The sequence below is a fragment of the Lepisma saccharinum genome, chromosome 17, assembly GCF_977018435.1.
Source record: "Lepisma saccharinum chromosome 17, izLepSacc3.1, whole genome shotgun sequence".
In the NCBI taxonomy this organism is placed as follows: Eukaryota; Metazoa; Arthropoda; class Insecta; order Zygentoma; family Lepismatidae; genus Lepisma; species Lepisma saccharinum.
Window position 1 is genome coordinate 19,887,142 of NC_139245.1, and position 13,370 is coordinate 19,900,511.

The window sequence follows — 13,370 nt, forward strand, 5'->3', positions numbered from 1 at the left end:
CTTCCATCTCTTTAGACCCCTCAAATATCACCTGGCTGGTTGCAGTTTTGACAATGATGAAGCCGTTGTCAATGAGATCAAACATTGGCTGCACAAGGAACTGGAAATCTTTTCTGACAGCTTTCAAAGACTGGTCAAATGATGGGATAAATATCTGAATGGGTAGAGGAAATATATGGAAAAATAAATAAAAAATCAGGCAACTAACTCCCAGTTGTTTATTTTTGTATTCCGTTTTGCAACTTATATACTGACTTACTCTCATATATATATGTTTGTGTTTTCACTCTCTTACCTTATGGTTTCCATATATCATGAATTTGATTTTTTTTTAAGTGAGCGTACCTAAATTTACAATTTACTTTACAGAATTAATAGAGAAAAATAAATGGAAGAAGGCAACAGGCAATGAAAGAATATCAGAAGCAAAATTTTAGATTTCAGCAAAAACAAAAAGTTATATGGAAGAGTGCATAATGTGTACATTCTAGTGTTAAGTTCTAAATTGTAAGACGGAAAACTAATGAATACCTATTCTTAAGAGCTAAGAATTTATAATATTCATATACTTTCTGGAATTCTATAAATGCTTCAAAACGCTATACAGACACATTTTTTAACATTAAAACTGAAGCTCTGCAATTCTTTACTGTATTATTTAAGGTTTCTTGTGTTTCTGCCAATTATATGCCAATGTATGCAAATCATCAATGCCTCTTTGGGAAGTACTGTATGAGCTGGATATATGATAATACTTAGCATTAGTAATGACCTAGTAGTCACTGTTGCTTCATGTAGCCACATAAGTGGATAAAATTTCTGGCACAAATGAAGGGCAAGCAAAATTATCTTATGTGCAAGTTGACAATTTGAAGACTAATAAAAACAATTGGAAACCAGATATTATTTCTAACTACAGTAGAACATTGTTTATCCGCACGTCAATTATCTGCAATGTGAGTTATCTGCACACTCAAAAAACAGGTACACTACTGTAATTTAGGCATGTACTGTACGTATATTACGAGTGTTTTCTTATTTTCTCATGTCTTTTGTTTTCTCGTACTGTATACGTTGTAGTACTGCGTACTGTATGTATAAAATGAACCTGTACTGTACGTGCTTTTCTTTGTTAAATAAACACGTTTGATTTCATGATGGATGCGGTAAACGTGGTTTAAAATTACTTATGTCAAATTTAGAAAATTTCACACTTCCGCATTGCTAAATGTGAATGAAGACAGTAGATCTTCGAAATTAATAGAACCATTAAATTGTGCAATGCGGAAGTGTGAAATTTTCTATATTTCATGTAAGTAACATGTTTGATTATCTGCAAAAATCGTTATCTGTATAACCTCCAGTCCCAATCAATGCGGATAAGCGACGTTCTACTGTACTTACTTGTTACAGAACACTTGTAAATTTACTTTGCTTGGCTGTATATATGTGTGATTACATAATTTCACAAAGTTTTCATTTGCATCATGATAAATCTTATTTATTTCACTTTGAAGATTTTCATCATGCTCAAATGTAACATCAGCTCAATAATACAAGTTTTCTACAGCACAAATATTCTAATGTTCTAGATATACCTCTGTAGAGCAATATACTCTTGTAACTGAAATTAAACATAAGCATGTGACAATATTATAGATCATAATCTTTACATAAATTTATTGTTATCTGGATATATTTGAGCACAATGTGACATTGACTGTAACAGCTTTACACGAAGAAGAATACATGGTGAAGTATATCTACAGAGAGGCAGCAACAGATTTGGGTAGTTGTGTGTTGTTAAATGAAAAAATATAGTGGAATAATTTCAAGCGCACTGGTGTTTGAAGATGAGAGAGAGGATGGTGCAGATTTTTCCAAATACAGGCTTCACACCTTCCCGCAGAATGAGATTTCATAGCACTACACTATTTGAGGAGTTCATCAGCAAAGTTACATATTCCGAAATTTTAATCTAAAAAAATTAGGATTGCCATAATGGTTTACACAGGTACAACAAACTAATATTGAAAAGTGTAAAGCATTTCTCAAAAGATTAGAGAAGCATATTTTTAAAAAGAATTCCCAGGTAAATAGTAACAAATCTAGAAAGAAATTTAAATCTCCCAGTGTGATTTGAATCAGTTAATATCTAAGATGCAACAAAAATTACAAAAAAGGTAATTTACTTCCAGAAAGAAAAAGTTTCACCTCACTGAGTATCAATGGTGATATTTGGAAGGCTTAAGTTTTCCTCCAATTGATTCAAAATGTGTACATCTATTGGAGGTATTCTGACCTGTCTATGAAAATATACTAAGAGGTGTGCCACCATTTTTATATTATTTTCTTTTTATGTTTTTGTACAACCAAATTCCCTCTACATCCATTTAATGACTAAGATCTTTATTACTTATTATGACTAAAATTTATAATTTCTTAATGTTAGGTACCAGCGTTACCAAAGAAGGAATTCTCTTTAAAAGACAAGATGGGGAGCTTAAAGAGAATCATGGGTAACAGACCTCTTCCTCCTACACCAACACAAAAAAATCAGTGTAAGAGTTTGCTTACTTCTATACTTACTAAATCTTACTAATATTTGTGAATTGTATATCTATTAGGGTGGATCCAATGAAAATGGAACAGGGGCCACAGAATTAAATCAACAAGGTTTATTTCAAATCTAATCTCCAAAGTTACACAAGCACTTGTCCCACTGTTTCACCAAGCGATGAATTCCCTGCTTGTAGAACTCCTTTGGTAGAAAACGGAACCAGTTGCCAACATTGTCCATGACTACATTGTCCCAGTGGAAGCACCGACCCTTCAATGCCTTTTTCAATGAACTAAAGAGATGGAAGTCACATGGTGATAGATCAGGGCTATACGGTGGGTGTTCAAACACTGTCCACCCAAACGTCGCCGACGTGTTCTTTGTAACAGCTGACGTATGTGGCCGTGCATTGTCATGCAGCAAAACCATTCCAGAGGACAACAGGCCGGGATGTTTGACCTTGGTTGCTGGTCGGGAGATACTGCTGCCCGACTGCCTATGCATATCACATGCTCACGCATGACTATCTATGGGGAATCCATTATGCAATAGGAGTTTACTTCATTACCTCCTGCTCTACTTCTACACACGGTTGTCGCCACACACATACATAAATATAACCCAATACATCCACTGTTCCATTTTCATTTGATCTACCTTCATACAATGTATGTTTAGAAAAATTCAAATATATATATGCTTTTTCTAAAGTACTGTTTACTTAATTGAAAGTAAAATGGCTTTTTTGTCACATTACTTTATTAGTTACCATTGTTTGAGTTTGGTTTAAAGTCCACTTTATGATCAGAAACGATAATCAGGACTGGTCCTACAGTTTGAAGTGAAATCCGACAGTGCCTCCACAGGGTATTGAACCAGGGACCCCTTGATTGTATATTAGTTATGACTGGTGTGCTGTGATTAAATATATTATGTTCATCTACATCAAGTACAAATTATATATGAGTATCAACATTGAAATTTATAATATTAAATATTTATATATTTAAGAGAGTATCCAGAAAATTTTGTACATGACACTATTTAAAAATTAAGTTATAATTTCCATACATTAACAACTATATTCTTGATTTATAGCAAATAGGAATGATTTTGACAATTCCATTCCATCAGAGCACAGCAATTTTGACAAAATCTCAACACTGAAGCAAAGATTACAAGATTCCAGACATCATTTCCAGCCACATGGCAGCAACAGAGCTCCACAGTCAAGTATACCAATCACAGTTATGGAAATGAGTTCGAAATCGGAGAAAAGCAATGAAATGCAAAATTCAGGCCAGAAAACCATTCCTAAAATGCATGAAAATAGACACAGAAGCAACAGCAATGTTCCTAGAAGTCAAAACAGCAGTTTTGGAAACCTCCAAGAACAACTGGTAGGTAGATATAACGGAAACCGTTTATGTTCTTTAAACTTTTGAGAGAACATTGCAGAAATTTATGCAGTTTATTTAAAACACCATTTGTCTCATGCAGACCTATATTTTACATCCTACATTATTCTTAAGTTAGGAAGCCATAAAAGAAATTAGTCTTCAAATAATTTTCCACTAATAGTAACCTTAAAGTATTTCTTTTAGAATATATTAATAAAAAAATATATTGTGTTAAAATATCTTGTAGTCCACATTTTCAATGCACATATAAGACTTTAAACTCACCTAGAGGTTCTTTCAAATTTACCGAAATTCAAAGGGAAGGTAAACCTCACTAACAACTACACTCATGCTTGTTAATACCCTTAAATTCTCTCAGTAGTATGTCTAGAAATACTTAACACGTTAACTGCCATGTCTGGCTCATACCAATCACTCCATGTTGGGTCATTATGACCAAAACATATGGCTTGAGTTTGATGTTCCTAGGGTGCCGTCGGTCATGAATATAACAACGATGCACATAAGGCATGACCGAAAAGGTGTGGGAGTCGAGTGCACATTAAAACTTTTTTTGGCTGTTCTATTTTTTACAGCAAAAAAAGAGGAATTTTTGAATTTGCGAAATAAAGTCCAATAATCATTTTGGCGCAGGAGGCAAAATTGATGAAACCACCCTGGCAGTTAACGAGTTAAGAGAGTCTGTTACTCATTTTTCCTTGTGTGGTTGTCAGTACATTAAAACATTACACAAAAATATCTTTAATATATGACTTACATATGTGCATCTAATTTGTTTCATGTTTAGTTTGGTGGCTGAGCACGTTAAGTTGTCAACGTTGCTGGGTTCAAGTTCCAGCCTGAACATGAGTGTTCCTTGCGATTGTCTCTTCATCAATTTCATACATTCATCTTCATCATCACAATCAGCCAAAATTAGCAGAACAGTGACGCTAAATAACAGCAACACATACATACATGTATCGGTCCAATATGTTAATTCAATCTAGATATACACAAAATATAAAAGTTACAAACAAAAAAAAATACAAAAAATGTAGTGAAGCTGGTGCAGGCACTGTCTTCTGCTTCATTGACACTTTCCTTGCAATTTTTGAGCTATGTAATTACTATTGGCTGTACATTTCATACTGAATCTGTATATTTAATGTTACAATTTCAGGGTGTCTACCAAAATAAAAAATTCAAAATTCTTGAATTTTTCTTTTTATCTTTTTTATTTTTCTTAACCTTTATATTTGGCCCCTACTTGGAAGTTGGAAATTAGTAATTAAGAAAATAAATATTTATTTAATTAAAAATCCTTACCAAAAGCCTAGTTAAGATGAAAACTGAAGCTGTATCTATTAATGCATCCTGTACTGCATTTGGCAGGCTAGCGAGGCTCTGGCGTCTGGACTGACAGCCTGTATAATTTTATGTCGGGTTTGTGTTGTCTCTATATATTTGTGATTGTCCCTTCATCCATCTTATTTTACCACCATTCATTCTTATCTTTACGATTAGCCAAAAGGAGCACAAAAGTCAATAGACACCCTGTTTATAATTCTCAACTTAGGATGTGGTTTAGAAATTATGATAAAACTGATAAAGGAGTATGAAGTTTGTTATTTACAACACAGTCGATAACAGGAAATATATTTTCCAACAGCCTCCTAGCCGGGACAGTGGCTACCCAGACTGGGAAGCCGAACGTTTTGGTTCAGGCTCAAGGAATCGCTCCGGTAGCATCTCAGGAGGGTCCGGTGTAGAGATGGGATCCAGGATGCGATACAATCAGAATGTGCCTAGTGATGTGTCAGGATTTGTCACCACTTCCCGACGACGAAGTGAGTTCCAGTCACCACCGCATCACAACAATGGGTTCTTTGGCAGAGGAATGATGCAGAGTACATCTGTTATGGATTTGCAGAACATCACACCACATCACCAACAGGGGTTTAATCCCATGCATCATGTAAGTATTGAAAATACTCTCATGATTTCAGTTATAGCTGATTTCTATAATATTTCATAAATGTGCATGTTTTGTTGAAAGATTTAAAGAGTTCACGTTGATATTTCCTGGCAAAAATACTACTACTATTTGAAGTATATTTATTGAAAATGTTAATATGGCTGTAGAAACCCAGGAAAAATGTAAAAAATTAAAGCAAGTCTTGTTTTTTAAAGTGAAATACATGCAAATTTTTGCCATGTGATTTACAGTAATGAATTACACATAAAATAAAGATTATATAGGGTAATGCTAAGCTAGATCTAATTTGCAACTGAGAAAGTCTATGATAATACAATCAATTTCATAAGTATGTCTGTACAACTGAATCACTCTTCTGAATTTGTGCCAACATGGAAGAAAATATAGGTTCACCAAAATACTGTAAACCTGGTCCAATTATAATGAAAAAACTGAACATCATCCATATATATAAATATGCTTGAGGATTATAAGAAAGATCCACTAGCAAAAAAATTAATTAACCTAACTCTAGTGATCCAAGACCTATGAGTTGAATGATCTGTTATCTAGTTTTCTAGTATTTAGCCTCAACTGTTCTCATGATGCTGGGTCAACACCAACATTCTACCCATCAGGGATTGAAACTAAAGTTGTTCACACAAAAGGCTAGAATGTTAACCATCAGGTTGCAGAGTAACAAAGTTTTAAAATAAGATTAAGTAACAAGTTACTTAAGTAACTTGAGTTTGAAAGACTTGGACAAGAATTTAAAATAACTTGATAAGAGTATACTGACACATACTTCAGATTGCATACTCCAAATTTTGAGTGATAACAATCAATACAGTTAAAACCATACCTTGTCTGTATATATGTAGTAGCTACATGTTGTGATCACCAACGATATGCTAAATATTCTTTCTGAAAAAATGCTTATAAACACACACACAAATTAACTGCACAAAAACTCATTCTATTATTTACTTAAATACTGAACCCTACAACATTCTGTTTCATAGATGATATATGTTTTTCATTTCAGGCACAATCTATGGCTCACTTGAATTGTCCACACTGTCACGGTATGGTATGGATGCCCCATGATCCCTGGAATTACACGGGTAACAATCAACCGATGATGATGGGAATGCCTGAAGACAATATGAAACGGACACCAAGCAACTTAAGCGTGAATATGCCTTGCGGAGATATGGGCTTCATGCCCATGTGGGGGAACCCTATGTATCCCGGGCCTCATGGGTCAGTAACAGCATTAAGCATGTCGCAAGCCCATCTGATGGGTCAGAACATAGGAATGAATCAAATGATGCCTCAAATGAACCAGAGATCAGCTTCACCTGCAGCCAGCATAAAGTCAAGAAAATCACAGATGAGCAATCAGCATAGCACAAGGAAACACAGGGAGAGGATATCGTCTGATTCTGAGGACTACTTGTCGCCAAATCATGAAGAAGAAGAAGGTGCTGAACAAGAAGAAGAGGAAGAGGATGCTCCAAAACCATACATTCCTGATCATAAGTGGGAATGTGAGCACTGCACATTCGTCAACAAGGCTGGAACAAGAGTATGCGCAGTTTGTTGCAAGACACCGATGAGCATGACCCAACCTCCTCCACGACCCACCCTGTCTGAAAGGGACAAAAGAAGAAGAGCAAGGCATCGACGTGCATTGGAGACATCCAGCAATGGTCGCCTATCACCGAACAGCAGAGTACGTCGTAGCAACTCAAGTCCATACCCAAAAGCAGTCAACAATGGCGATTATCATGAATATGCTGAGTCTATCAAGCACAAATCGAACGAAAAGTCCCAAGAACGGCAGAAGCTCAATAGGAACCAATCTTATGATGAAAGTTACCTTGCTGCCAAACTAGGAAAAGAACTGTCAGTGACACGTAAACCCGTAACAGTCAATGTAGACGAAGCATATGAAAGTGTTCACGTTGCATCCGATAACGAACCAACTGATAGAGTCAAAAAGAAAGGTAATAAAAAAATAACATTTTGGCCTGGAACAATGTTCTACCCACTATACTAGAAGTGAAAGTTTTTTTCTTTTTTCCGTTTATATAATAATAAATATTTCAGCATTTATCTCCAGATTTCCACTAACAAATCAATTATGTTTTCAAGTAACTTTTCAAATATTTAAATTATAAAATTTGCATAGGTTTTAATAATATGAAGGTCCCATATAACTGCTTTCCTTTTCTCTTATATTTAATTCCACTTTTCTTTCTGTTTCTTAAACATTTACACTACACTTAATATCTGTGACATGAGTGTACATGGAATATATTAAACAAAAGATGCTGATGATGTTCTATAACCCGTTTTGTAGGCCAAAAGGACATGGAAAGGGCAGAAAAGTCAGAAGCAAGTCAAGTACCAGTGGAAACTATTGACATTATATTGGATAGCGTATCTGAACCTTCCCCTCCTGCAGAACCCGCACCAAATGAACACAAGTCCCCCTCCCCCGAATCTTCACCAACGCCACCTGCTACTCAAAAGAGACCTGTTGTTGACAATTCCAGCATGGAGAGTCCAAGTGTTAGCCCACAAAAAGGTGAGTCACACGAAATCCCAGATAATGTATCACGCACGACATCCACTGGAGTTGGTCCATCTCCTCCACCCCCTCAAGAATCTCCTGTATATATTCCTCCAGATCCACCCTATAGCAAACATAAAAGAGCACGGTCTCCTGATATCCCTTCCAAAATCCAACATTCACGCTCTTCTGCAAAGATGACTTCAACTTCAGCAACACAGTCCATGAAGAAAGAAGCTACAACCAAGCCTGAACGAAGAGTTATTTCTACCGGTACTTCACCTCCACCTCAAAGTATCTCCACACAGGTAATTAACCACTTATAGTTACAAACTTTGATGGCTTCCGAACAATAAAATGTCACTGTTACTTATATTTCATCCATGCAATACAAAAACTTTTTTTTCAATGTACTGAAATAATAAATTATACAAAAAATCATACTTTCATTTTTAAAATGCTTTTGGAAAAAAAATTAGATTGAGAAATTTCTTATTCATTTTATATCTACAAAAGCCATTTATTGATCCAATAAATTTATTCCATACATTTGACATGTGAATGTACATTGGATCTTATGTGATTACATACTTACAGCATTTCTTTAATACTTCTAGAAAGATTTAATTTAGTCTGAGTTAATTGACTTATTGGAAAGAGACAAGTCATAAGTACGTTTTATTATACTTGCACAGCCAGGTTTTCCTTCCATTAGTAAATGCATGAACAAATTGATACTAGGGCGAAACCAATGCTGATGTATCAGTTGGATTTTATTAGCCGATACTTTTCTGGCATTTTGGTCTTTTCGAGGGGTTCACAAAAATGCCAGGTAGCCCTTTCACTGAGCATGATTACCCTGGTAATTATATAAAAAAATTGAAGTTTCCATTTATTTTGCACCAACATTATCCGGAAAAACTATATTTGATGATTACATAAGATGCATTTTAATATTCTGATATAATTCTTGAATATTTCGAAGCAAAAATCTGATAAATTAATGCTTATAATTGGAATTGAATGCTTACACACTAATATTAATCAATACATTGAACAACAATTATTACAATTTCTAAGCAATGGTTTGAGTATCAATATGGTTATGAACCACTTTAGTTCTTAACTGTTATCTATTACCACAGCCACAATACCGTTACAAAAATTCTTGCACGTAACATCTGTGATTTGCTGATTTCCGTAGCGTACATGGCAAACATCTTTCTTCTTTCTTCAGCTTTCCTTTCAAAAGCACATATGCAGAATGAATAGAAATTTAAATCCTGACCTATCCCGCTCGAACTATGGTAAAAGATTTGCCTTGAAAATATACCACCATTGGTGCATTTCGATAACTAGCTAACAGACAGTTTCATGTACCAGTATTTTAGATAGCATATGAACAACATTGCTGCAACATTATTAATTTCTGCAACTATGACCACACAAGATTTCATTTTGAAAATTTCATGGTTTATATTTCAACATTGCTGAAAGCATTTGTGTATGTTTTATTCATATCTGTGAAGTTATACTTAAAAGTTTTTAATTTCAACTACAGACTTATGAGGTGCCACCTCAGAGTGCAGATCGTGCAATATCTCCAACCAGAAAGATTGAGAGATCTAGTTCACGCTACACAATGACCGGAGAAAATTATGAGAGAACGCGCTATCGTCGTGCTCATTCTCCAAGGCTAAAGCGAGCCATTTCTCTACATATGGGAACACAAACTGGTGAGCAGGATCCTTGGGCAAATTCCCATTACTATTATCGATCTCTCAGCCGACAGTCTCTGGCAAGTGACACACAGGTATGTTATATTTTTAAGCATTAAATGTTTGTTTTCTAAAATTGAGGATGGGTGCATCAGCATATTAGGATATTTGCACCCATCTCAATAAACACTAAATGTCAATGCTATGTATTTATTTCACAAAAAAATCTATACATTCATTTTGCCATTATTATACAGTACTTATACACTAAAGTTATTGTCAACAATTTTACACACAACCCAACGTATTCTATTCATAGAATGATCTATTAAATAAATCTATTAAATATAATTTATTAAAAATATTAATATGTAACTTGGACAACAGCCTGTAGAAACTGTGATAACTTCTTCCACTGTAGAAGTTTTAACTTCCTTAATCTTTGTAAAATTTGTGCACACAGAGTCAAAGTTGCATAGCACATTATCTACCCCATGGGGCTCATGTTGCAATGCAATTATCATTTGAAATTGGTAAACCTTTTCCTCAGTTGCACGCTTGTCATGGTACACACTTGTTTATTTTTTGAAAATTTTACTTGGAATATTTATGTGAATTTCAATCAAGGCAATGAGAATGAATGGCAATAATAGTTACATTGTGGCTGAAAGTACTATCAGAACTACATGTATTCATATCTTACTTGCACACATGGATCTTGGTTATTTTGCATGGTATTGTAACTATTATATATCCTGAGATATAAGAAGTACAAAAAAATATATTCTATTCATATACACTTACCTTTTATTCATATTTTACTCATATTGATTATACTTATTCTATGACTAGACAAAGCTTAAATATGTATAAAAAATATACATAAAGTTGAAGGAATTAAAGTTAATCCTCTAAAATTAATAAAAATACTCATAGTATTGGAAATCAGTTTTCTTGATACTAAAATCCTCTTAGTTGTCACTCACAGCAACACACATACAAAGGTAAAGTTAACCCCTGTGCTTTGTACGGTGCCATGAAGTCACACACATTCTCAATCTCCACCCTGGTGGAGGTGATGTGATCAGCACCATGCTCTGCTCATCATTACACATCACCCTCCCCGAGTGTTGCTCTTGATATTCCTTGACCAGAGATCACCTACATAGGGATTTGAATTTGTACATTTTATTTCTAGAGCTTGCCTGTGTCTGGGCCACCATCACGTGATAACAGTCCGGACAGATACGGAGGAGGTCGTTATCAAGAAGACACCATATACTCTGGAAGGAAGCACCACATGTACGAAACAAGTGGCGATCTGCGGAAGGATCATCCCGAGGGAGGACGGGGATATACGGAAGCCATACGAGATTTGCCGGAATCCTACAAAAGTGAAATGGATCTCAGCAGAGAATTCTTGGAATCAAGACGGCACTATGGAGATCCAGGATATGGTCATTTAAGGGTGTGATATTCAAGTCCCTCTGTAAAGAACATGTGTGGAAATGGCTGTTTTTAACTGTATTTTTTAAAAAAATTATCTTATTACCCTTATAACTATTTGTGAGACTAAGCAAAAATAGCAAACCCAATTCATGACGATACATAAAGCATCATTATCTTAAGGTAGATTACAATAAAGAAGTATGTGGGTTAACTTTAGTTTGAATAACATTTGTAAGGTTCTTACATGTTTATTAATTATCTATATGTCTATGATGTAACAAATATGTGCTTTTACTTACTTCTCTCGACTTGTATAGGTCTGTAAGTTGGGCACAGGTGTCGAAATTGTGTGAGTAATTCTGTAAGGTGTGGTTTTCAGTGTGTGTTGACTTCCCCTTTCTGTTAGTAAAATGTAGACGTATTGTGTATAAACTTTAACAAGAGGCTGTCATTCATCTTAATGCTTTCTTTCTCCTCCTTTGCATTCATCACATGACAATATTTTTATGTAGGTTCTTTATTTCATATTTTACTTGTGTTGTAGAAGAGCAGAGAAATGCAATAAAAAACTGGATGAAAATATTGGAAATAATTATATATTCTGAAGAAAAAATGTTTACAGAGCAAACAACTAATATTACAACTTTGCTACAAAGTTCCCACAAAGTTTAAACTCGTCCAAAAACTTATTTTCTCCTGTGAAGTACTATATTTTTTTTTTCTTTATGGATGTTAATAAAAGAGATCTAAAATAACCTATGGCCTGACAGCCCTTTAAGGGCCTAGGCTGATCTCCCGACTGCCAGTCTTCCTCCCAGAATCCTACCTAGAGGTGTGGAGATCTTCAACTGGTAATGGGGTGACGTTGGGGTCAGCATGTCGAACTCCCAGCCATTATAGATTTCCGAGACCAGGTTACGCTACTCACTCATAGCTAACCAATTTACTCACGATGGTGGGCTGCCACCGGTCCTATACACAGGCCGAGAACCCAGACTGAACCCAGGTGGACTCGAACGCATGTCGTCCCGCACTCGGAGCCCAAAGCACAATGCCTTAGACCGTACGGCCACGGAGGTGGACAATAAAAGAAATCTAACTTCTTGAAAAACATACTAAATTAAAAGCCAGAAAGATCAGAAAACAAGATATTTGACTCCTACATGGGTGGATTGCATTCAATCTCCATGAGGTGTCACATATTTTGTTCATGCTCAAATGAACAGGGGTAATCATTATCATTCTATGTTGCTCAAGGCAGCTTTCAGACTGAAGTAACATGTGACAGGCGACAAGCAGCTTGTGTCACTTGGAAACGAACCTTCAGTAATAAATATCCATGTGTCACACACTTCAGCCTGAAATGCATCCTAATGCACTCTGGATCTGGTGTGGGGCACTAAAACTAAATGCTAAGGCTCTCCTAACCTAACCAATGTGCATTATAAGACCTAATCAGAATTGGTGTGACTTGCACCATACCAAGGTACTTGGTGTCGTATCAGAAATAAAGATTGTCAGAGTAAGAGCACACTACCTTCATCTACATTGAAGGGTGAAAATGTATGAAACCTTCCCTGAACATTTCTCTTGTGCTTTCCTGATACAGTGATAAACACACCGAGTAATTTTATTTGGCATTTAAATACAATAAATTAAGGTGAATGGCAGTTTTTGTCAATAACTT

At 35.4% G+C, this 13,370-nt stretch overlaps 2 protein-coding genes across 5 annotated transcripts in view; one reads left to right on the forward strand and one right to left on the reverse strand.

Moving 5' to 3' along the window:
- Window positions 1–13,370, forward strand: part of LUBEL (Linear Ubiquitin E3 ligase) — a 104,509-nt gene that overhangs the window by 68,122 nt on the left and 23,017 nt on the right. For all 4 annotated transcript variants that reach the window (XM_083139033.1, XM_083139036.1, XM_083139034.1 and 1 more), the window contains 7 exons: window positions 2,453–2,561; window positions 3,659–3,960; window positions 5,633–5,938; window positions 6,984–7,947; window positions 8,304–8,824; window positions 10,078–10,329; window positions 11,433–11,702. In XM_083139033.1, coding sequence (XP_082995159.1) covers window positions 2,453–2,561; window positions 3,659–3,960; window positions 5,633–5,938; window positions 6,984–7,947; window positions 8,304–8,824; window positions 10,078–10,329; window positions 11,433–11,702 — 2,724 coding nt within the window. The remainder of the gene's footprint in view (window positions 1–2,452; window positions 2,562–3,658; window positions 3,961–5,632; window positions 5,939–6,983; window positions 7,948–8,303; window positions 8,825–10,077; window positions 10,330–11,432; window positions 11,703–13,370) is intronic.
- LOC146001563 (uncharacterized) overlaps window positions 11,678–13,370 on the reverse strand; it is a 36,980-nt gene continuing 35,287 nt past the window's right edge. The window contains exon 4 of the mRNA XM_083139039.1: window positions 11,678–11,721. Within this exon, the coding sequence (XP_082995165.1) occupies window positions 11,693–11,721 (29 nt within the window). The 3' untranslated portion in view covers window positions 11,678–11,692. The remainder of the gene's footprint in view (window positions 11,722–13,370) is intronic.